This window comes from Helicoverpa armigera, chromosome 31, assembly GCF_030705265.1.
Source record: "Helicoverpa armigera isolate CAAS_96S chromosome 31, ASM3070526v1, whole genome shotgun sequence".
In the NCBI taxonomy this organism is placed as follows: Eukaryota; Metazoa; Arthropoda; class Insecta; order Lepidoptera; family Noctuidae; genus Helicoverpa; species Helicoverpa armigera.
The window spans coordinates 2,209,766-2,228,528 of NC_087150.1; the positions used below are offsets into that span (position 1 = coordinate 2,209,766).

The following is an 18,763-nucleotide window of genomic DNA, read 5'->3' on the forward strand; positions in this document are numbered from 1 at the left end:
CACTGTCACTATACACAGCTTGTTGACAAAGATGAACATCATCTCAGCCATAGGACGTCCACTGCTGAACATAGGCCTCCCTCTTAGATCTCCACAGATACCTGTTGGAGGCGACCTGCATCCAGCGTCTTCCTGCGACCTTTATAAGGTCGTAAATAGTTAAAGCAGTATGTAAAATAGACAATTTGAAAAGTAAAAAATATACTGCCAAGTTTAAAACAATCCCGTAATCTGTGAAAGCTCTAAAGGTACCCTTATTAAGTTAAGTGCGTCCCATAAAATAGGGGATAAATTTAAACGACAGAGCTGATTTTGATCATCATCTTCCCAGTCTTTTCCCAACTATGTTGGGGTCGGCTTCCAGTGTAACCGGATTAAGCTGAGTATAGATAGTTCAACTCAGATTTGCGCGCGGCCCTATGTGTGCGTCGGCTTGTAAATATACAACTTTCATTCGTGTGACAGTGACGTCGTCCGAGCATGACGTGTTCTTATCACTTTTTCTTATGGGTACAGTCGTTTACGAAAATACTAGTTATTCACGGAGAAATTATTGAGGAGTCAGATAAAGCGTTTCAAAAAAAAAACAACATTCAAAGCTTTTTATTATTAAATATAGTTTTTCATTATTTTCTCATAAGTCTTTTCAAATTGACATTGACCGTATCTAAGAATTAAATACTCCTTACATATTTTCTAGCTCGGGGTACGCCGACAATAAATAAAAGTGTGGACTAAGAATGTAAAAAGAGGTATAACCTAGTATAATAATGTAAACAAAATATGAAGGGAATTTTAAAAAATTATAGTGCTTCGCATAATGTCGACCAAAATAACAAAATAATGAAACTCATAAATGAACGTTTAAGTCAAATTGATGATGGGATGTGGCGTAATACTTGTCGACATGTACAAAAGAAAAAAGAAGAATACTATAGACATTTTGACATGAAGTCAGAATTTATAATTCACCTTGTAGAGTAGCGAATCCGAAAATTCATCATTTGATTTTTCAAATAGCGATTCATAATCATTATAAATAAATAAACATTAAATTACGTAATAACTGTTTTTCTTTAAACACCCGTATACAACCCCTACATAACTGTATTGTACCCGACTGTACCTCTTGTCACGCACACAAAGTCACTGTATATGTACAAGGATTACCCACACATAAGGCCGCGCGCACGACTGAGTTGAACTTACTATACCAGTGCTTTACAAGAAGCGACTACCCTATCTGACCTCCTCAACCCAGTTACCCGGGCAACCCAACACCCCTTGGTTAGACTGGTGTCAAATTTACTGGCTTCTGACTACCCGTAACGACTGTCAAGGATGTTCAATGACAAGCATGTTTTTAACATTAAAATTTAATTGTTTCAGTATCAATCTCACAGTCAGCATGCACGGCGGGCGACGTGACCCGCATGTCGCGAGTCATCGTGGACAAGCTGTCTTTAGTGGGAGGATGCCGAGCTCACACCGCGCTCGACTGGCTGCGACTGCTGAGGGCTATGCTCACCTTCCATGCTGGCACTCTGCCTGTCGTCTGCCAGGTAAATACCTCATGGCTTGATCCAGATGTCCAGCATAGGGACTACGAAAGCACGGCCTATAGGTCCTTTAGTATAAAGAGTTTTTAGCAAGAGGTGCCAGAAAAGTGACCACACGAAACTTCATTGTGATTTTGGATAATTAACAAATATTCTATTGTACATCATCATCTTCTGTCTAGCCTTTCCTAACTATGTTGGAGTCGGCTTCTAGTCTAACTGGTTGCAGCTGAGTACCAGTGTGCCACAAGGAGCGACTACCTGTCTGATCTCATCAACCCAGTTACCAAGGCAACCCAATATCCCTTTTTGATACTGTCTGTCAGACTTACTGGCTTCTGACTACCTGTAACGACTGCCGAAGATCTTCAATGACTACTTGCCTGACCACTCTTACTTGAGAGGTTGGTTCTTTACCCACTAGGCCACCACGACTTTTAAGGAAATAACCCTATATGTCTAACATATTATATTGTTTGTGAACAGGAAGAGGAGTTAGTCCAGCTATTGGAGATAGTGAGCTGCGACGCGGCCTGCGCCAACGTGCGAACCAGCGAGCTCGCACTAGTGCTGCTGTATTATAAACTAGGTGAGCATTCCTTTTTTTTAATAACTAGCTGATCCCGCAAACTTTGTTTCATTTGAACCTTCCCTGGACCCGTCTACAATCATTTTAAAACCAAAATAAACCAAATCGGTCTAACTATTCTAGAGTTTTAGTCAAACTAATGAACAGCAATTCATTTTTATATATGTATAAGATTTATGTACACAGTTACATAAAGAGCACAGACAAGAAGAAAAATAGAACATGACTATGTATGTACGAAAAGTAATGAAAGTTTAGTTACAAAACTAAAGCACACAACATTAACATGAAAATGAACAATACAAGAAATAGTCATAATCTATCTGAACTCTATACCAAAAAAATAAAGCTGAAGAGTGTGTTTGCTTGTTGAATAACTAATTTGAGGAACTAGAAAGATAACTACAGACTACTTTTCATCCAGATGTGTGAATGTTCTTAATTTTGCATTGATTTCTAGTTATGTCATTAGGGTTAAAACAACTCAATTAGTTTTTCTTGAAACAAAATAAGCAGCAACTTGGTTGATGGGATTTCAATCAGTTTGTTTACCACCTTTTCTCTTGTATACTAACAATTTATATGTTTGTCTGTGACAGAGCAACAGCTAGCGGAGTGGTCGGTGGCTGCTGCGGACGCGATCCCCGAACACGCGTACTATCTCTACGACTTCGCCCGGCAGATACAGCTGCACTGCCATGTAAGTACATAAATAATACTACAATAATACCTGTTGCTCGATTCTGCTAATTTTATTAAAGCGACATGGTTCAGATCCAATTGAGATCCAATCACGACTCAATTACGATTGAAGCGTATTCATTCCGCTATTTTTTCTTTTAAACAAACGTTTCTATCTTTTTCTGCGATTTAATAATGAATCATATTGTCTGCAAATGATTTATGATTGCAATATGATTGTAAAGCAGACTGTCCTGTAATGAAATGTCATTGTCTTATATTAGTAGCAGAATGCCCGCTAATGGTAAAACTGCTACTTCGATTCAATTGTTATCCGATTGTCACATATTAACTTAGCAGAATTGAGCCCCTGTCGTCACACATATTCTTGTGACGCAAAACAACCAAGCCACTTTGACGTCACAACGCATTCACACCTTTGACATTTACTCTTGCAAACACTATACCTTATATTCCCTGCTTTTTTCTTATATGTGATATTAATACATACCACTATCACACAGATGTGCGACACAACGCTGGCGGCGGCGCGGTCCCGCGTGCGGCACGTAGCATCACGTTACGAACGCTGTGAAGCGAGGCGGGATCAGCGACAACGCCTCGTCTGGAGACTGTCTGAGAGGACGCTCAAGGTAAGCTATACATCACAGTAGTCGGCTGCGACCAGCTACCAAATGACCACGCGACCATGATCACCTGTCGCAGGGTCGCTTTCCGATGTCAGTGACCGCAACGTCACTCGTCAATCTTGCCTCACTTTCCGTAGTTTTTATAGGTGACGGTTAAGCCTCGAAGTCTCATGATTTAGCAGTAAATTTTGACGCTCATCGAGCGTAAGCTTGTCAACTTGTTCCAGACTTGATGACGGCAACTCTGCAACACGTTAATACCAACTATGCAACATGTAGATTCGACTTTGTTACTAAACAAACGTTTATCATGAATACGAGGCTTTATGTGTTTTCTATTGAAGTCCATTATGTCAACTAATACGTCAAATACGGAAGTTAATATGTAATTGATTGAAATGTTTAATATGTCAAATAATACGTAAGTTACGTAAACATCCATCCAGCTTAAGGGCTTATTACACTTTACTAAATTCAGTCGTCTAATTAGGTTTGTCTAATTAGGTTTCTAAATAATTTAATGAAAACTACCTTCCTAAATGCGATTACATTTGACTGAATTTAGTGACTGAATCATTTAGACGACTGAATTTAGTCAAGTGTAATAAGCCCTTTATTATAAAACGTGATTTCAAAAAAAGTACCAGCTTTTGTACCACCTTTAAACCGCCGTCCCGAACAAAATCAGTGGACTAAAGCTATTACTAAAGCAGGTACTTCTTAATACCACGTTTTATAATAAGATGCTACGAGGTTAAAAAGTAGATTTTCTCCTCCACTCCTGTGAAAGCACAATAAATTATAAAGTTACATATACTAACGTATTACTATTACTATGTTTGTTACCCAGGTACTACGTCCCACGGATCGTCTGCGGGAAGTGCTACCGACCATCGAGGAACAACATCTAGCTGTCGACGCCACGCCCACCAGGAACAGGTACTTACACAGTTAAATAACTAATTTATATTGTATAGAACTGGTTATTACTAGTTTTATCAGCGTCGTGTGCAGATACTGGCCGTTACCAGTTCTATCTGCTTCTTGGGGAAACTACTGCTTGTACCGGGTTAGAATATCGCTTACGTTACTCGGGGATAGTGTAGCTTCTCAACAGTTAAAGAATTTTTCATTTTTTTTTGCTTGCAAACAAAGTGTTCTTCCTTATAATATTAGTAGTGAAGTGTTGATATAAATACATATTAGTATTGACAAGTGGTTCTTCATGGTTCTTCGATCTGTGTCCCAGTGGAACTACTTTTTTTCCTGCACCCGGATAAAATGTAGCCTATATCCCTTTTCATGCTCTAAAACTATCTGGGAACCAAAATCCATACACAGTTATATTCATATTTCTAATGTTAGTGAGAATTCATCATATTATACATAACTGGTGTATGGTATCTGTATAGCTCTAACCATCGATTTGCTATTGTATATTGAAGTTCTACATAAATTGTTATAAATACATTACATAAAACCTCAACTAACCCAACCATTTCTCACCAGATCGGGCAGTGAAAGCAGCGAAAACGAAGAGACATCCGATTGGCCGCGCAGCCCCGTTCTCCCAGTGTACTGCGACAACTAGCCACCAGCCACCGCCACCGGTACTTACCGCCGGACTTACAAACAGGACGGAACTACCGGATATCCAGAGCTAGAGAATACTGAAATCCGTCAAACACGCTGTAAGAATTCTTGCAAGTCTGAAAAGTTCATGTTTCGAAGAAAAACTTGTTGTGTGTCAAAATGAACTAATTCTTAAGTTTATGGTTAAACGACTTTAAGAAAAAAGGTTCGGAGTGATCATGATTTTGATATCAAAGGTTAAATTTTGATGCAAAAAGTTTTAGCAAAAGCGTGTCTAAGTTCTGGGTGGAATTTTGCGATTTTACAGTAGATAATTTGCAAGAAATCCAAAGGTTTTTTCGAATTGTTATTTCGCAAATTCTCCCTTCTGAAGAAACCTGTTGAAATTTTGAACGTATCAAATCGTGCATAAAACTATTGAATTCCAACTCTATCTTTGTATATTTAGAAAATACATTAGATACTTAAATCGATATTATTTACAATATCGATATAAACGCAACGATTCGATACGTCAAAGTTTATCGATAAGTTCTCTAACTAGCTTCGAGCGGTATTTCTAAAACTGTTAATATTTTCGGAGGGTAGTTCTAAAAGTTATTGAAATTGTACCTGGCAGCTTGTAACTATACAACCTTTTGGAATAATTCAAATATTAATTTTTAATAAATTTTTTGACATTTCGAATTGGTTATTTTGACATTATTTTTTAACTTTTATTAACTCGAATTCTGAAAGGTATTATAGTTGTTAAAATAGTTTATTGTTAGACTTGATAAATAAATCTTTTTGATGGCAAGTAGAACATATCTAGAAAGCTGGGTCCATGCGGTGGAAATTTTGAAAAATTGAAGGCGAGGTCCGTAATACGGTTGGTACAGAAAACTCCGAATAATTTAAGCATTTAATTCGTTAAGGGTTAATTTTTCTAGAGAATTAGTTGAAACTGAACCAATCTGTTACATCTCGTCTTCCATTTAACGAAAATTTAAATAAATAATAATTATTTTACGTTTAAATTTAATAATATCGAAAAAAAAATACAATACTGTGTTAATTAATTTATATTCAAGAGAAAAGCCGTGGTTCTAAATTTAAGTATTTTTCTTTTTTTATTTACTTTTCAAAAAAGGAATTATGTCTCTCGGCGTTTACGCGCGATCCTAATTTTGAAGTTGTCAAAATGTATGTGATCCGTTCGTGTTTGTGTGCGTGTGTAGTGAGAGCGGCGGTGCGTTTGTGTGGGTGCCATGTGAAAGCTACCCGACTTGAAATAAAGTGGGGAAGAGTAAGATGTTGAGGTTGCGATGTGGTACGGTTATATTGCTCGATAATTTAGATGCTAGATCAATAAAGACAACTTTGCCCGATGTTTGGACAGTTTTGCCCAATGTTTGGTCAATTTTGCCCGATATTTGGTCAATTTTGCCTAATGTTTGGACAGTTTTGCCCAACGTTTGGTCAATTTTGCCCGATAGTCGGACAGGTTTGCCCGATATTTTTGACCTAACTATATCGCAATTCTCAAATGTCGTGACCAATTTTCTACCGTCGCGTGGTAGCCACGCAATCGCACCGCAAACGCTCAAATGTATGTTAAGAACATAAGTTAGTGTAATCCGTTTAAAAAGGACAAAAAAAAAATATAAAAAATGGTGCAATTTTAAAATTCAAAAAAATCCAGTTCAAAATTTTAATGGTTAATAAAAGTAATATTTGGAGTATTATTCTATGTGAACAGTTGTTTTTTTTTAATGATGATTTTGCATTGCGACGGATAACGTTTCTTTCGTTTTGCGGGGCTGTCGTAAGCTATACTCTACTATACTCTATCCACAGAAGCAAGAGCTAAAAGGTAAACAAAGAATGACACTTTTTCAAGATGGCGGTATAACCCGACCGCTGACAAAACGTCACATTTTTGTGTCAAATGTACGCAGTATCTGTGATTTTGTCATCGGTCGGGTTATACCGCCATCTTGAAAAAGTGTAATTCTTTGTTTACCTTTTAGCTCTTGCTTCCGTGGATAGAGTATAGTATTAACTTGTTTACGATTTAGCCCCAAAAACTTTAATATCAGTCCCTCTTATAGCTTTACTAATGTTTTTGTTATTAATATATTTGAAAGGAACGTTCTCCGTCTACCCGAAGCTTTCCTTACTGTGATTATTCTTATTAGAGGAAAAAAAGTTCAAAAAAAAAAATTCCATATTTTTTACTAGCTCTTAAGATAGCGAGATCTGGGGTAGGACTGCGGTCTAAGGTTAAATATTAAATAGTATTAAATTTATTTAGGATAAAATTGGCGAGCTTTAATAACGAATGGGTGAGGTTTTTGTTGGCCCACAGTTGCCCAACAGCTGTGCGACAGTTGCCCAACTGTTGCGCCGCAGTTGCTCCCCAAATGTCGCTTTCAGTTTCTAATTGTAAGAATCGAGTCACATAAAAGTGAGTGAATGTATCTAAATGAGGAAAAAAAGTGAAAAAAAAATATCCACCGAAGTTTTCTTTTGTAAGTACATCTTATTATCTATAATTTTAAGTATTAAAGTTATTGTAAAAAAATAATTTCTAATTATAAATAATATATTTCCATTCGCGACAAGCTCTTGACAAGAGTTAAAACAAAAAAAATATTGGCATTATTATTTCTATTTTTCAATTACTTTTTATTATTTTCAGTAGTAGTAATCAATTTTCTTAATATCGTATTGTAGTTTATAAACGTATAAATGACAAAAAAAAATACAAATTTACGAAAAAAATTGTAAAAAAAATATGATCTCAGTTTGTAGTTTTCTTTGCAAAAAAACGTGGAATTTTCAGTAAAAAACAGTTCATTTCAGGATTGTATGCGTATGACATACTTTCCATGCGTTTCGAATCACAATTTCGTTTATAATTTTATATTTTTATAAGTCTCGGAAAATGTGTCAACGGTGCACTGGTCCATTTCACCCCGTGGTTAAAGCTAAGTATATGTTTTTAATATTTTTCTTACGCATACAATTCGTTGAAAATACATTAATATAATCGCCTTGAATTTTAGGAAGCAATGTACATTTACACTCTGTGATAACATCAAAATGCTAAAAGTATGTCATTTGAAACTAGAAAATTTGAATAAATAATTTTCTTCTAGATAAAAAATCTAGATTATTCCATAATTTTTCAGATTTTCGAAATGTACAAGTGACTTACTTTTTTCAATTTTGATAATAAATGTATAAAAAAAGATGTGATCGATAAATTTTTGACATCTCGAAAATAATATTTTAAGATCGAGTTTCTTATAAAAGGTTATAAGATCGGAACTTTTTATAAATTTAATTTAGTACTGAATTTAAAATGTGTTCGATGCTAAATAGATCAATTGTACAGTCTAATATAAGATGCCAAGTTTTTTTTTAATGTAAAAATAGTAGTTAAATCTCAACGCACAATCCTTGTAAATATCTTTTTAAAGCTTTATAAATAACTCATTTAAGCAGCTGTATTTAATATTATTTTCTAAGGTAACAATGTAAATACTTAACCAGTGTCGAAGTTACGATCCAAAATGGCGGATGGCGCCATGAATTTTAAATTCAGTACTGAACGGAGTGTTTTTGTAAAAAGATTAATTCTAGGCAACAGAAACACCAATGTATAGCTGTGTATTGACTATTTAATAAACGATTTAAAACCCCGTAGGAAAATACTAAAAGTCACAGTCTAAATAAATGTTCCTTCTCGATTCTGTCGAAAACATTGTACTTCTAGATGTTGCTAGACTGTGGCATTAAAATTTGTCAATACAATAGAATCAGCATTTAATTGTAAATTCTGAATATATTCCCGTTATATATGTGTGTGTGAATGTGATGTCAGTTTTGTAAAGAAAATGTGCATGAGTCAAGTAATCTCGAAATATGAGAATAAACAAACAGTTGAAGACTCTACTTTTTTGTTTTATTTTGCTGTGAATAACCTCCAATCTGGGTAATAATACCCGGTAATAACGACCATGAAGGAATCTAAAGCTGGGTCCAGACACGTAGTGTGCGTTCGCGCAGCGGAATGTTGTTGAATTTAAAGATTTTAATTATGCAGATAATTAGTGTAAGACGTCCTATAATTGTGTATGGTAAATAAAAATTTGTGTATGCAGCCATTGTGGAGAAATTCACCAAAAACAGATTCCGCTGGGCGAACGTTGGCGAACGTTGTCCTGGCGGAACTTTTTTTAATCCATAGACTTTAGAAGAAAAGAGATGTGTCCGAAAATTAGTGTGTATTAGTGTATAATTGATTATGTATGAATGAAATCAGTGCATGCATAAACTTCGGAGAAATTCAAGTTTCCGCTACGCGAACGTTTGGCCATTAGCTAGTTTTCATATAAAGCGCTTACATAGAGAGCTGTAGATTTTTACATACGTTGTTTTGAATTTGTTTATATTTGTTTAAAAAAAACAGATTTAGAAAAAGTCGTAGGGTTTAAAAGATAAAAATATAAACGTAAAATACACTTATTAGGTCTTAGTTCTTAAAGTATGCAGTTTGGGGTCTAGATTTTCACGTTTACACAAACCTTGTAAGTGTCTCCAACATGTTGCCAAGTATCAATGATGTTCCGTTAGTAATTAAAAAGTTATAGGATATTTTATCATGATATATGATGAATAGATCACTGTTTACAAAGCAGTCGAATATCACGACGTTCTAAAGGAATTGCATGGTAAAATGTATGCCAATAATTAGTTTAATCATTCAACTATTCACTTGCAAAATTTCATGTCATTAAATTCAGTAATTAAAGAAAGACAATTATAATACTGACGGAGCATCGAAACCCTACATAATCCGACCAAGTTCGGATAGCTACAAAAAAGCGGCCGTGCCATATTTAAACCATTTATTTGCTACACAAACACTTTACATTTATAGGACAACAAACAGAAGGAGAAAAATGATATGTAGCAGGAGACTCGGCTCAGTATATGCTGTGCATGCAAGCACAGCACTGATTTTCAGCTGGCTCCTGACAGTTGAGCATATGTCTAAGCAACGTTCTTAACTTGGAAGGTTAGTATATTTATTAATATGGTACAGTTGCGTACACAAGCTTTAGGAAAAAATAAAACAATTGCATATCTTGAATGAAAAATATTGTTTTAATAATAATGCCACTATCTATGACATTTTAGGTAAAATACGTAACGTTTATTAACGTTATTTTTAATCACGTAGTCAAGTAATTTATGTAAGTAATAATAATAAACATATTTTTGTACACGGATATTTAAATAGAGAAGTACTTGTTAATTGAAGATTTATTTTTATCGTAGATAGTGGCATTATTATTAAATAAATATTTTTCAATCAAGAAATGCAATTGTTTTATTTTTTCCTAACGCTTGTGTACGCTACTGTACCATATTAATAAATACTAACCTACCAAGTTAAGAACGTTGCTTAGACAATGGCATAGCCGCTTTTTTGTAGCTATCCGAACTTGGTCGGATTATGTAGGGTTTCGATGCTCCGTCAGTATTATAATTGTCTTTGTTTAATTACTGAATTTAATGACATGAAATTTTGCAAGTGAATAGTTGAATGATTAAACTAATTATTGGCATACATTTTACCATGCATTTCCTTTAGAACGTCGTGATATTCGACTGCTTTGTAAACAGTGATCTATTCATCATATATCATGATAAAATATCCTATAACTTTTTAATTACTAACGGAACATCATTGATATTTGGCAACATGTTGGAGACACTTACAAGGTTTGTGTAAACGTGAAAATCTAGACCCCAAACTGCATACTTTAAGAACTAAGACCTAATAAGTGTATTTTACGTTTATATTTTTATCTTTTAAACCCTACGACTTTTTCTAAATCTGTTTTTTTAAACAAATATAAACAAATTCAAAACAACATATGTAAAAATCTACAGCTCTCTATGTAAGCGTTTTATATGAAAACTAGCTAATGGCCAAACGTTCGCGTAGCGGAAACTTGAATTTCTCCGAAGTTTATGCATGCACTGATTTCATTCATACATAATCAATTATACACTAATACACACTAATTTTCGGACACATCTCTTTTCTTCTAAAGTCTATGGATTAAAAAAAGTTCCGCCAGGACAACGTTCGCCAACGTTCGCCCAGCGGAATCTGTTTTTGGTGAATTTCTCCACAATGGCTGCATACACAAATTTTTATTTACCATACACAATTATAGGACGTCATACACTAATTATCTGCATAATTAAAATCTTTAAATTCAACAACATTCCGCTGCGCGAACGCACACTAAGGAAGGGCACGCCACCATAGTGGCGGTAAGTCCCCTCTTTGAGAAGTGGCTCGGGAGGAGTCACGGCGCCCTCACGTACCGCATGACGCAGGTCCTCACCGGACACGGTTGTTTCGGGAGGTATCTGCATCGAATCGGTCGTGAGAAGGCGCCCGGGTGTCACCACTGTGCGGATAGCCCCGAGGACACGGTGGACCACACAGTCCAGGAGTGCCCTGCTTGGGAAGGGCACCGCCGGGTCCTCGTCGAGGCTTTAGGCGGCGGCGACCTCTCGCGTCCGGCCCTGGTTCAAGCCATGGTCCGGGGCGAGAGGGAATGGGATGCCGTCGCCTCCTTCTGCGAAGCAGTCATGCTCGAGAAGGAGGCGGCGGAACGTCAGAGAGTTCGCACCTCTCATCCCAGCCGCCGCGCTGGAGCAGGTAGACACCACGGGCGCCGGGTGTCGCGAGACGACTCCCGGCCACCGTAGGCGTGGGTCTGTGGGCGGTGAGTTCGGGTGGCTCATCGCTCATGTCTGTTTTTAGACAACAGACCCGTGTCGGCGGCGCGCGTTGTTCCACGCGCTCCTCAAAGAGATGTCAGCAACCCCAGCGGGCCTAGGCAGGCCTGCCGGGGCTGCGGGTTGTTCGAAAGAGGTACCGCGGCCCTAGCACATAAGAAGGCCTACGACGGAACACGACGGCTTTTAGTCAGTAAGAGTCTGACACTCTCTCACCGCTGCTAACCCACAGCGGGAGGGGTCATTTGATGATTTTTTACGTCGTTAAAAAAAATAAAAAGGCTTATTTAAGGAGTTGCACCGCTCCGAAGAATACCAAAGGTGTAGGGCCTTTAGCATGCAGAAGGGATCTATGGGGTAGAACCACGATCAAGTTTCGTTAATAACCATCGGTGTAGGGCCGATAGTCAACATACATTTAATATGGTAGTAATACGATGTATGGGGTAGACCATCATCATACAAACTATTGGGGTAGACCAATAAGTGAAAAATAGAAAAGCAATAGTTATGGGTAGTAGTAGTAAGTGGGTGTAGTTTACGTTATTTAGTTTAGTTTTTTAGTTTATATTATTTAATTTAGTTTATGTTATGTATTTGTTTTAGTTACATGTAGTGCATTTAGTTTTAGTTGATTTTTTAGAATTTGTTTAAAATTAAATATATTTAGCCATAATCAACGAAGTTTAAGTATTAACAATTTTAATTATTTTACCTAGCCGTAGTAACATTCTGATAAAATTAGTTTAAGTTATTCTTTATCGTTAATCAATTCAATAGTGTATTTATATTAACCTTTTACAGCCTTACTTATAAAATAATAAGTTATACTTAAGAGATGTTTAAGAAAAAATCTTACTTATAAACGTGGCTGAAATAAATCATTTTCTTAGCAACGTCTTAAATGAGCTGTCAAATTAAGTAGCCTCACACCCTTGTTTAACCCGCTAATTATCAAAATGGCTGGATTCCTACCAGCTGATTTTTCATTTCCGGTTTATTGACAGCTCAACTTTTTAATTTTATATTTTACGGATGCCATTGTTGCCATTACACAAAGTTTTGATGACAAAAATTTTTTTAAGCTACCAACATTCCGGTAGTGTTGAGAAATTAGTATGTTTTTATGTCATTATCTGTTCATTACTTAAGACATGCTTAAGCAACGTTTATAGGTCAAAATAATTTAATCACTACTTAAGGCTTTAAGTAGTAATTACTTAAAACAATGCTTAGAAGATGATTTGTTGATTTTTATAAGTAAGGCTGTTGAACGCCAATGTCGGCTATAGCCGACATGAGCAAGCGTGCCCTGTGCGCCAACGACGGCTATACTCGACAAAAAACAGGTCGCAGAAAAATACATAATAAACCTATTAAATCATTACTTTTATGTATTTTTTTAGTACATATTTAATTAAGATTTTCGGGCTTGGCGTACAGGGCATAGGAATACCGATATGGCGTGGCGGTGAAAAGGTTAATAGATAGTTCATTTCATTAAATAAATTAAACACAAAATAATATTATTAAATTGTGACTTTCTTGTAGGGTTCTATTAGAAGTAATTTTAGGTTTAGTGTAGTGATTATAGTGTTTGCAATAGATATGATTAAAAATTATCAGCCTTACTTATAAAATAATAAGTTATACTTAAAGGGTGTTTAAGAAAAAATCTTACTTATAAACGTGGCTGAAATAAATCATTTTCTTAGCAATGTCTTAAATGAGCTGTCAAATTAAGTAGCCTCACACCCTTGTTTAACCGGCTAATTATCAAAATGGCTGGATTCTTACCAGCTGATTTTTCATTTCCGGTTTATTGACAGTTCAACTTTTTAATTTTATATTTTACGGATGCCATTGTTGCCATTACACAATGTTTTCATGACAAATATTTTTTTAAGCTACCAACATTCCTGTAGTGTTGAGAAATTAGTATGTTTTTATGTCATTATTGTTCATTACTTAAGACATGCTTAAGCAACGTTTATAGGTCAAAATAATTTAATCACTACTTAAGGCTTTGGGTAGTAATTAGTTAAAACAATGATTAGAAGATGATTAGCTGATTTTTATAAGTAAGGCTGTATAAGTTTGTTATTTGTACTATAGAAGATAATTTAACTATCTGTTTCTGAAGTTCGCCAACCGAATCTCCCCCAGTACCATCACGAACAGTAACTTCAAAGTCTAGTTCAGCTTTTTGTAGCGATAAAAACTTAATAGGTAAACATGATAGAAAATTAAAACCGCAGTTAGGAGTGTGTTGCAAAATAAAGACAAAAATAATAAAGATGCAAAATCAGCACGTTTGTGGTCAGTCTAACCATATGTGAAAATATATTTAAGGTATGTTAACTTTGAAGGTAAATGAAAAAAAATTGGGGGTAGAAAAATATTGACGTAAAAAAAATGGACGGTTGAATTTAAATATTAGAGAAAAAAATAACTATTAAAAAGATGTGGGTAGATTCACATTTGGTAGGCTGTGATTAAATTTCAACACAACTGACAGACAACCAACACCAGGACAACTACAAAATGCTTAGCAAACAAGAACTAAACACGGCTCGATATATTCTACCTTTATTGGGCGCTACTGTAACGTTTTAGGTTAGTGGTAGGTAGACTAGTAGGTAGAAAATTAAAAAAAAAATTGTAAATGGTATACAAGTCTATATTCTAGGAAAAGATCGGCAGAGCCGGGAGTGAATACAGAAATATCGAGCACGCGTTAAGTTCTGGCCCACTATAGAAACACCACTTTCCTGTATAGTCAGGCAGCTCGCAGCGGTCAGGCGGGGTAGGTGTGCAGCGCGCTAGTAAATGCCGGACGCGCAGGTAGATGCAGGACACGTAGATAGGCGCGGCACGTAGGTAGACACAGGCACGTAGGTAGACACGGGCACGTAGATAAGCGCACTTAGGGTAGGTGCACTACGGTAGGTGCACTGGAGGTAGTCTGGTACTTGAACCCCGATCTGGGGTATACACTGACTTTAAAAGTAATTTTAAAAGCACAATAGTTTATTAAAGATTAAATTATATGCAATAAAATCGCGAGTTAAAAGCGTACTAATATCGGCTCGCGGCGTCGTGCTAGTGACCGTCTCGCGATTGACCGCCGGCTCTGCTCGCGTCGCCTCATGGGAGGGATAGTTCGCCGAATCGGTTTCCGTCACCCGTCAACGGCGCACGGCTCGCGGCGCGCGGCTGAGATATAGCAATTCTAGTATTATTTAATATAAAAAGTATTAAAATATAACGTACAACGTTACAAGGGTCCTCCGCTAAGCCTTGTGAAATGGCAAAAAATAAAACAATTTGTTTTTCGTATGCATATACTTTTATTTATCTTGACAAATGACAAAAATAGAGATCATAAAATTATAAAATTTCACATTGCTCTCACAGCAGACATAAAATTGCATTTTTGTGTAAAACGAAAATCATTTTTTATTCAAATGATGTACAACAAAGTTCGACAAAGCACATATTTATTAATTTTGACAACACTGTGACACCAGTATTTTTTGAAATATATACAGAAATACATAATATTCGTGCTTCTTTTTCGTCTGCTTTTTATTGATACATATATAACTTGTGTAAACAAAACAAATTGAAAACTTAACACTACGTACTCTTAAAAACTAAATTGTTATTTTAATAAAATGGTTATCATCTATGTTATTCATAATTGTAACGTTTGTTTCAGTATAAAACACTAAAACATTTATTATGTCAAACTTTATGCTCTTTACCAGTTGCTACGAACTACAGTACGCCTAATATATCCTACAATGATTTTTAACACGCTTTCATTAGGTCGACCTGTATGTAACTATGTAATGGAATCTAAGGTAACTAAGACCATCTTCCAAGGATTGTAGCGTCATGAAAATTGCCAGCTGTATGTAGTTCTGATGACAATACAATAGTCGTATTCTAGACGTACTGTTTACCAGCTCAGTACGAACCACTAAAATAAAAGGCCCTAATCTAAGCCACAGCTTAATATCTAAAAAAACCTATTTTCTGACGCTTGATCTTATTCCTATTAAATCACAGTTTAGGAAAGTCAATTTAGAACTTTTTTCTTGAAATCAAAGCGTCAGAATTGGGCTTACTATAATCTCGATAACTTTTTAATTTCGTGACGTAAAAAGGTAGGATTCCACCAAAAATTAGTCGTGCAAAGGTATTTTTTCATATTATTTAGTTATGATAGTAAGCCCCAGGTCGTAATTAACATTATTTTTAATTCTAAGTATAACAAAATTAAAAATAAATGGTACCAATATGTATAGATATTATTTATGACTGAAGAATTTTAGGTCATTATTACATTATTTTTAAACTCTCATTTCAGATTCGCCATTTTCATTCTTGTCCCTTGGTTAGGTTTTTTCTTATTGATTAAAAACATTGTAAAAATGACTTAATAAAAATATATTTAATACTTATTAATTGATCGCAAAGTTAATTCTAAAATTAATAACCTATAAAACTTTTATTTTCGCGCCCAAAAACCAGTTTGACATATTTTTTTAATCATTAGGCCAAAAATAATTTCGTTTTAGATGGATAACTTTGAATTTTATGTAAGTAATGTTCAAAAGTTCGAAATAAAAAATAATTTTCAAAATATTTAGGTATCCAATCATAGAAATGGCGCGAAATAATATCGTAAACGCTAAAACTTTAATCCTAACAAAAATAACGATTCCTTAAACGCACAACCAGTTTCTCAAAATACGTAATAATATATACTCGTATCTATCAAAAATATACTTTTATCATTAAATTTTAATATATACAATTTCATTTTCCGTCATAGAATATATTCAAGCTCATTTTTTTCGATTTTGCGAGCGAATTTGTCATTTTCGAAACTTATCATTAATGGTATTTTTTTAATATTCCATTCCTTTGTGAATTTATGATTGATTTTTTGGGATTTATTTCATTCCAAATTCTTTCTTTTGTCATATGTGTGTTAAAAAATGAGGTATTTCTCGAAGTGCCACCGTTTTGAGGTGCACCGAGCCTGATGAGGCATCTTCTAGTAGTAATTGTTATTAGCGCTACTAAAAGGTGCACTCCGAGGTATTAAAGTGCACCTCAAAAGGTGTCGCTTCGAGAAATACCTCGAACAACTAACTCAAAAAACATACGTAAGGTTTACGTCAACGTTTTAGAATACGAAAGTTTCAATACGTTTTTTTTTTCATTGTCATGTGTTTTTAGGTTTCCAGACACCTAATATGTGTGTAAACTCTATGTCTAAGACCATACAAAAGAGTTCCAACTCCAGAAATCTTTTTCAATACAATCAGAAAATCCTCATTAAACTTTCATTCGTTCTATTTCCAGTTACTTTGTGTAAACTTCGAAAATTTAGGTTTTCTCAGCGAAAACCTAGTCGAAGGTTCGTAACATTTATCCAGTCTGAATTTTCAGATATACTTTGTCAATCTGTCTGCATGAAACTACCCCAAAACAGACCACTTTTAACCGACTCCCGAAAAGAGTGGTAAGATTTTTAAACAGCAAAAACACTATTTGAATAGGCATTTAAACTTAACTATTTTGATAGGACTTTTTACAGAAATACATATTAAACAAATAAGCTACTGCTTAAAGTAATGATCCAATTGATTTATAAATCATTATTATTGTTTTGACAATTTTAAGGCTGTGTTTTATAATAAAAAGTCACTATTTTCAGTTAAATGCCTACTCAAATTTCTGTCTTCATAAAGTTGTGTATAACATTGCAAAACTACAAAATTATTGTAACTCATTTTTTGAATCCTATAAGGCACTACTTTTATGTTATTTTCTGTAAATGTTGTACGTTTAGCGGCATTTTTTGAGGAATTCCAGCACTTCGATGGGGTAGTTCTGTCTGGTCGACGATTTTGTAGCCAAGCGAGCGAGATCCAGGGGCGTTTTCGTGCTGTGGGACAAAATAAAAAGTATGTTAGTGAAGATAGATATGGACTTATTTTCGAATATTGAAGGGTGGCTGGTAGTGAGTAAAGTCGCAGTGGCCTAGTGGGTAAAGAACCAATCTCTGTACACCAATTACCGTGTTTCGGAAGGCAAGATAAACTATAGGTTCCGGCTGTCATTTGAACACTTTGGTAGTCATTACGGGTAGTCAGAAGTCAGAAATTCTAACAACCAGTTTTACCAAGGGGTATTGGGTTGCCCGGGTAATTGGGTTGTGGAAGTCAGTCATATCTAGTCGCTTCTCAGATCAACCCAGTTAGACTAGAAGTCGATCCTAACATAGTTGGGAAAAGGCTAGGCAGATGATGATATAATAAATAAAATGATGAGTGAGAATATGTGAGTGAGTTAGTCGAACACATGTGTGAGTTCGGACAAAACATGAGTGAGTTGGTATAACACATGAGTGAGTTAGTATAACACACAAGTGAGTTGGCACAACACACGAGTGAGTTAGCACAATACATGTGTGAGTCAGTATACTTGTGTCACACTCACCTGAGATTAGGATAATGCGCCAACATCCTCCAGTCCTTGCGCTCGAACTGCTTGAACATCATGAGGATCATCTGAAGGTCGCAGTTCGGGGAGTTTACGGCTAAGTGGAGAGCTGTGTCACCACCTTTTAGATCCTGAGGATAAATGGAGAATTGTTAGAACTAGTTTCAAAAAAATACATAGCCATGTCTTGTAATACAATAAAGAAGATTTTTTTTTAGTTTCTATACTCATGTGAAATCACGGAACCGATTTGAAAAAATCTTTCACTGCTTTAAAGCGACGCTATCCCCAAGTAACATCGGTCATATTTAATCAAAGTACGTGAATAAGTTTCCACGATACGACAAGATACTTGA

The 18,763-nt window shown here is 35.5% G+C and overlaps 2 protein-coding genes across 2 annotated transcripts in view; one reads left to right on the forward strand and one right to left on the reverse strand.

The window, feature by feature from the left end:
• LOC110382621 (cyclin G) overlaps positions 1 to 8,532 on the forward strand; it is a 42,129-nt gene extending 33,597 nt beyond the window's left edge. Inside the window, exons 6-11 of the mRNA XM_064043372.1 lie at positions 1,390 to 1,562; positions 2,046 to 2,148; positions 2,748 to 2,848; positions 3,354 to 3,482; positions 4,330 to 4,418; positions 4,989 to 8,532. Of these exons, the coding sequence (XP_063899442.1) occupies positions 1,390 to 1,562; positions 2,046 to 2,148; positions 2,748 to 2,848; positions 3,354 to 3,482; positions 4,330 to 4,418; positions 4,989 to 5,070 (677 nt within the window). The 3' untranslated portion in view covers positions 5,071 to 8,532. The remainder of the gene's footprint in view (positions 1 to 1,389; positions 1,563 to 2,045; positions 2,149 to 2,747; positions 2,849 to 3,353; positions 3,483 to 4,329; positions 4,419 to 4,988) is intronic.
• Positions 8,533 to 15,211: 6,679 nt separating this feature from the next.
• The window catches only part of LOC110382620 (uncharacterized), a 61,152-nt gene continuing 57,600 nt past the window's right edge, over positions 15,212 to 18,763 (reverse strand). Inside the window, exons 8-9 of the mRNA XM_064043337.1 lie at positions 18,405 to 18,538; positions 15,212 to 17,850 (exon numbers count right to left, since the gene is read on the reverse strand). Of these exons, the coding sequence (XP_063899407.1) occupies positions 17,751 to 17,850; positions 18,405 to 18,538 (234 nt within the window). The 3' untranslated portion in view covers positions 15,212 to 17,750. The remainder of the gene's footprint in view (positions 17,851 to 18,404; positions 18,539 to 18,763) is intronic.